Raw genomic sequence first — 6,433 nt, 5'->3', positions numbered from 1 at the left:
GGGGTTTATTGTATAACCATTAGAGCTATCAGTCTTCACTGCTACATCATGAAAAGAAATCCTAATAACTAATAACTACTATCTTATTCAGCCTCAATAGAGTACAATTTGTAGCACCTATACAAAAATATGACCTTTTAAAATATTTTAATTTTTGTGCATTTTGGGCCACTAAAGGAAAAGTCCTAAGAGTAAAAGACATTTGGGGTGTTTTCAAAGCTGTCAAATATCAAAGCAGGTCAAATTTGACCCAAACAGTATGTTAGGCAAATTGTACATTTGTGGGTTGTGAATGCTATTTTACTCACTTTTTATTGAATGTAACAGAGTGAAATATAATGCAGATGCCAAAATAATACAACAAAAACAAGTATAACAACTTAAAATCAACAGCATAGGTTAAAAAACATTAAAACAAATAAGAAGAGATAAAAGTTAAACTGATTTTTAAAATTAAACTAAATAAAACACAAGACAAAACACAGATTAACTAAAGGCTTTGGGGTAAAGGTATGTTTTAGGGGTTGCCCTGTTTGATATACAGGGGTTGGGTGTTCCATAGTTTTGGTGCATAAATCATGAAGGCAGCTTCCCCACTTTGTTTGCTTTGGAGTATCTCATGGCTTTCTGTGGCTGATCATCATTGACCATGATTCTCCGGAAACAGATGCAGGAAACAGATGCAGGATTAGGAGAGGAAGAAAGGCTTGGTAACAGTGGTTAATGGGGTTAATAAGGATAAATGGGCTGTAATGATTCTTTGGAAAGCAGTGGAAGTGCTATGATTAATCAGAAGCGTCATGTTTGAGTTTGACGAGATCCTTTGTTAACTTATAACAAAATTTGACAACAAAGTCATCTGAAGTTCAGATCAGTGTTTACTATAAATATATGTAATGAGTTGGGTGTTTTTTTGGCTGGGGATGTGTGTGTGAGTGTTATTAACAATCTTACAATAAATCCAGGACCTCTGTTAATAAAAACAAATACATTTAAAAAATAAAGGTAAATATAGGTAGCTAGACAGTTAGTTTTAATAGCTATTCCTGTCAGCTATTTTCTCTTTACTTTTGGTCTGACTTAGAGAGAAAGGGTTTGGAAATAATCTATGTAGAAATCACGATTATCTGGAAAGCATACAGAGGCTTGTGCAACTCACTTCCTCGATATACATCGTTTCACAGGAGTCCTCGTCTCCCAAAATTTCTACAAAGGAGCTGCTATGTGAGTATAAAACAGATCTGAAGAACATTTTTAACACTTTATTTGGATAGCGCCAAATCACAACAAAGTTATCTCAAGACACTTTACACATAGAGCAGGTTCTAAACCGAACTCTTCAGGTTTAATTTTAAAGAGACCCAACATTCCCACATGAGCAAGTGCTTGGCAACAGTGGCAAGAAAAAAACTCCCTTTTAACAGGAAGAAACCTCAGGCAGAACCAGGATCAAAGTGGACGGCCATCTGCCTCCACCGGTTGGGGTTGAGAGGAGAGAAAGGAAGGATAGAGGAGAGAAGCACAATGAAAATCAACAATGAAGCTAGAAGGTCCGGGACTGGAATCTGATAGAGAGAGAGAGAGAGAGAGAGAGAGAGAGAGAGAGAGAGAGAGAGAGAGAGAGAGAGAGAGAGAGGAACTCAGTGCATCATGGGAGTCTAAGCCTATAGCAGCATAAGCTAAGTGCTTTAAGAGCGCTAACTATAAGCTTTATCAAAAAGGAAAGTTTTAAGCCTACTCTTAAATGTAGAGAGGCTGTCTGTCCCCTGGACCGAATCTGGAAGATGGTTCCACAGGAGAGGAGCCTGATAGATGAAGGCTCTGCCTCCTGTTCCACTTTTAGAGATACTAGGAACCACAAGTAGGCCTGCATGCTGGGAGCGCAGTGTTCTGGTAGGTACATAAGGCACTATAAGCTCTTTAAGATATGATGGAGCCTGACCATTAAGAGCTTTGAAAGTGAGGAGAAGGATTTTAAATTCTATTCTAAATAGAATCCAAAATAGAAGCCAATGCAGTGAAGCCAAAATGGGAGTAATATGATCTCTCTTTCTAGTTTTTGTCAGAACACGTGCAGCTGCATTCTGGACCTTTTCAGTCAACTCATATGTGTGTCACTGGTTACCCAGGAAAGTTAATAATTGAGACCACATGTTCAAACTGCAATGCAAATACACTAAACCCCTCTACACATTGTTATCTGCACATGGAAGGCATAAAGGACCCTATGAATAACATATGAATTTCTCTCATGACGTACAGTAAAACAGTTTCCATTACAGGGAACAGTGACACAAAGAGGGAGTGGGCCACAATGCTGCAGGCTTAAACATTGTATTTGTGTGTGTGCACAGTGGTGGGGGTCTTATCAGTGTCCTTGTTTTGAAGGTCATAGTGCATCAAGGATTTTAACCTCAGTTTAACTTCTGCACGTGCCACAAAATCCCTCTAAATATACGCTCTCAGTAGTCTCAGTAGTCACACTTTCACTGCATTGAATCTGCACTGCATCTGTTTCATTCACTTCAGAGGAAATGAGAACAAAGCTGCTTTACTGATGCAGGGACTGTCATCAAAAGCATTACTGTACTTGCAAAGACGTGGTTATTATTCTGCAAATAAACCCAAATTTATTTCAGATGTTTCGAAACATGTGGGTCTATACTGCTAATCCCTAAAAACTGAAACCTATTATTTTCTACAGTAACTCTCTCTGGCTTGAGGTGATGTGCTCGGATTTGTACCATACCTGCATAGTAAATGAAAGTGTTACACCAGTGAATTGGAATTTGTCATCAACTTTGAGTGGACTTTGCACTTTCCCATCAACACACGACTGCACAGTTGGCCTCAGTTCACAATACTCCCAGCAAGGTCCCTAATTAGTCAAAGGGAGTTTTCAGGAATATTTAGAGGACTATCCTTCAGATTATTAACCTTATTTTTTGACTACTGTCAGATTTTTGGTATTACTAGTACAAATCAGTGAGAAATACAATTAATTAACAGGGAAGTCAGTATAGTTATTTCACACAGTTTGGAAGAAGTCTCAAAAGTAGGTTATATCCTGTTGGTTTCATTCACTGTTAAATATGCATACTGAAGCTGCTGAAAATTGCAGCAGATTGACATGCAAAAAATGTTGTATGATGTTAAAACAAAGTTTGATGAGTAGCACAGGTTCTTAAATATGTTGACGTAGAGATTTTAAAATCTTCACATTTCTAGTGTGTTTTTTAGATGCAGTTTTATTCTGGTGACTCACTTTGGGATTAAGGTAAACAGTTGCAAACCGACTGATGAATGGGGTCTTTGTGGCTCTCGTGGTCTCTGTTACAGTGCAGATTACATCCATTTACACATGGAGTCGATCTCAGACTCGGTTTCTCTCTCGCAAATGGAGAACAGGTTACAATGGAAGGGAGGCATAAGGTGCTGAGACAAGCCACCCATTGTGTCTCCCAACGATGTGTGCTGAAATGAAATACTTTTCAGCGTGCACTGGTACGGATCCTATTGGTCAGACTCAGCCAAACTCCACAGCTGGCATGTGTCCCTCTTTCTGCATACCGAAGAACTCATACAGCTATCATTTATAAATTACACTTAATTTTAGCATCCACATAATTTCTGGCTCTGTGGCATGAAATTGTAGCATTAAGAACTGTATATCTACTTCAGGAGAACAATATAGAGCTGTATAAAGAAAACATGCTTGAATAAAGATAATAATAAAGCATATATTATGTTCTTTTATTTATAATCTGGTAAAATGTGCTCTAATCAGAAAGAATTTAGTTAGATGATCTTTTTGCCAATTTCAGGAATGTAAGATTACACATGGGTCCTGATAACCAAATGATCAAGATGCATATCACATACTGTGACCTCAAGGTCTGTAGTTTGGTTCCCACTGGGGACATGTTGCATGTGTTGCATCTCCTCATAATCCCCCCTCCATTTCCTGTCCAGCCCTATATTGTCAAATAAAGGCAAAAAGTGCCAAAAAATTATCTTTAAAAATGAGAGAGATGAATATTCTATCACAATAACAGAGCAGATGGACCCAAATGCAGAGAGCAAAGGCAAAAGCAAGGCTGCAGAAAAAGTCTTTATTGCTGGATGTGTAGGCACAAAAATAAAAAGAGCTGAAACACAGGGACAACATAGAACTAAGCAGGCAGAACGGACAAGACGACTCAACAGAGCCTGAACAGAAAACTGAACTTCAATACACAAAGGATAATTACAAACGGGACACAGGTGAGTAAAACATGTGGAGTAATCAACCGAGGCAGGAAAACACAAGAAGTAAAGATAACAGAAACACAAGAAGAAAATGTTTCAAAATAAAACAGGAACTAAACTAAGAATCCAAATTCAAACAGAGACAGTATTGGCAATATGACAGATCCGACGCATTGCAATGTGCCAAAATCGTAGATGTGTTGATTTTTTAAATAAAATATAAAAAGCAATATAAGACAGACACTACTACAGAAAAAAGGTAAAAACAACATATTAAACATTTATCAGTCATTCTAATGTCCATGCCACAGGTACTGCGTGCTGCATTAACATCCAACCGCCAGGCATTTGCTGACACTGGTCATCGTATGATCAGCAGCACCCAGGTGTCACATGTTCATACATAGTCTCTTCTGGTGTAGCCGTTGACTGACATGGTCTTGAGAGTTGAATAGTCCACTCGGGGAGGCGCAGAGCCACTGCCGCTTTGTGCTGTGGCTGTTTTTGGAGGGCAGGAGCAACAGAGCAGTGCACCTCCTAGGATGAGCAGGCAGGAGGCAGCCCAGCCAAAGTACAGAGCGTTACCAAACTCCCTTTTACCCGTCTCCTCCAGCATTGGGTCATAGAAGCCCAGTACGATGGCGTGGGCTGTCCACGAAACAGCCACCAATAGCAGCAGTCCAGCAACTATGAAGATTACTCCAGCGGCCAGCACGAGTCGAGGTTTACTGCTCACATCCTGGCTACAGTTAGTGCACTTGGCACCAGCCACTGACAGACTGATCCCCATAATGCAGAGCACCAAGGACACGATAACTAAGGCACGAGCCGCCTGTAGGTCCACTGGCAGCCCCAGCATGGAGTCGTGTACCTTGCAGTGCATCTGGCCCGTACTCTGCACCGAGCAATTCATCCACAAGCCTTCCCAGATCACTTGAGAGATGACAATGTTCTGACCGATATAGGCAGCCACCCGCCACATAGGCAGGCCACAAGCCACCATCACCCCCAGCCAACCGGCCACAGCCAGGATCATCCCAAGGATCTCCAAACCTGCAGAGTACATTGTTGGGGCTTGAGATGAACAAGACTCTCTTCCAGGGGTCTGTAGGATAGAAGGCCCTCTGTGTCCACAGGCTCAACCCTCCTGAGATGAAGGCGATATCGGATCTCGCTGGCTTAAAGTCCTGCGTAAGACTTTTAGTGAGAGAGAAAGAGAGAGGGAGAAACAGATTCTACCTTTTTTATACAGCTTAGACGACTGAAGGTGGAGTCAGCTTAAAGTGGCATCATGTTTACCTTCAAACTGCACTTGCATTTATGGATACTGTAGACGTTTTAACAACATTGTGTCCGGTTGAAATTGGTATCAAACCATCAAAATCAGTGTTCTTTTGAGGTCATCTCTTGTTAAGGTCGTATAGAGTCTTAAATATCAGTAAAAAAAAATTAGATAGATGCATATTCTGGAGTTGTGTTTTCTTAGATCCAAACCACATTTACATCGATGAAATGCATGAGACTCAGTTATGATTATACCAAGATGTTAGTGCACCAGTGCTCCTTTTAATGCTCATACAGTGTACAGTATCTGCGTATCTGTGACATGTGATAACCTTGAAGAAAAATGTCAAGTCACCCTCTGAATAAGATCTCCTTTCTAAGGAAGACCAACAATGACAGGCCTTGTTTTTTGTTGCTCACCTCTGTAAATCCTCCTGGGTTTACAGGCCTCATTTTCGGTAGGCTTGCCTATGGCTTTCCCTTTAATATTCAAATGAATATCAGACTGGTAGTCTATGTGTTGACCTAAGCAGATATGGTCTGCTGAATTTCCATCAGACACAACCTGGCAAACACCCTACTATAAAAACATACCAGGAACTTAATGGTGCATCATCAGAGAGCAGGCTTTAGACTGCAGCATCGCCTTCCTGACATTAATACTGACAGGCAAAGCAATTTACCAGAAAATTTCTATAACGGTGATCTCACATTTCATATTTCATTGCTCATTTCACTCATTACTGAAGCTACAACAAACAAATTTAATTCAAAAGGGCCCAGAAATATCCCGGTTTCTCAAAAATGAATGAGCAATGTCTCTAGTCAGCATTCAGAAAATAGGATGTGACACAGCCTGTGTCTATTAACATCATCCTTTGTTGATAAATCAAAGAATAGC

At 40.2% G+C, this 6,433-nt stretch overlaps 1 protein-coding gene across 1 annotated transcript; it reads right to left on the bottom strand.

Annotated features, from left to right (window-relative positions):
• Positions 1-4,645: 4,645 nt before the first annotated feature.
• LOC128360167 (claudin-4-like) lies at positions 4,646-5,314 on the bottom strand. Its single transcript, XM_053320534.1, has one exon. It carries the CDS (start codon positions 5,312-5,314, stop codon positions 4,646-4,648), a length of 669 nt encoding a protein of 222 aa, XP_053176509.1.
• Between the last annotated feature and the right edge of the window lie 1,119 nt (positions 5,315-6,433).

This window comes from Scomber japonicus, chromosome 6 (genome assembly GCF_027409825.1).
Source record: "Scomber japonicus isolate fScoJap1 chromosome 6, fScoJap1.pri, whole genome shotgun sequence".
Classification (NCBI taxonomy): Eukaryota; Metazoa; Chordata; class Actinopteri; order Scombriformes; family Scombridae; genus Scomber; species Scomber japonicus.
This window is presented reverse-complemented; position numbering and strand designations above follow the sequence as displayed.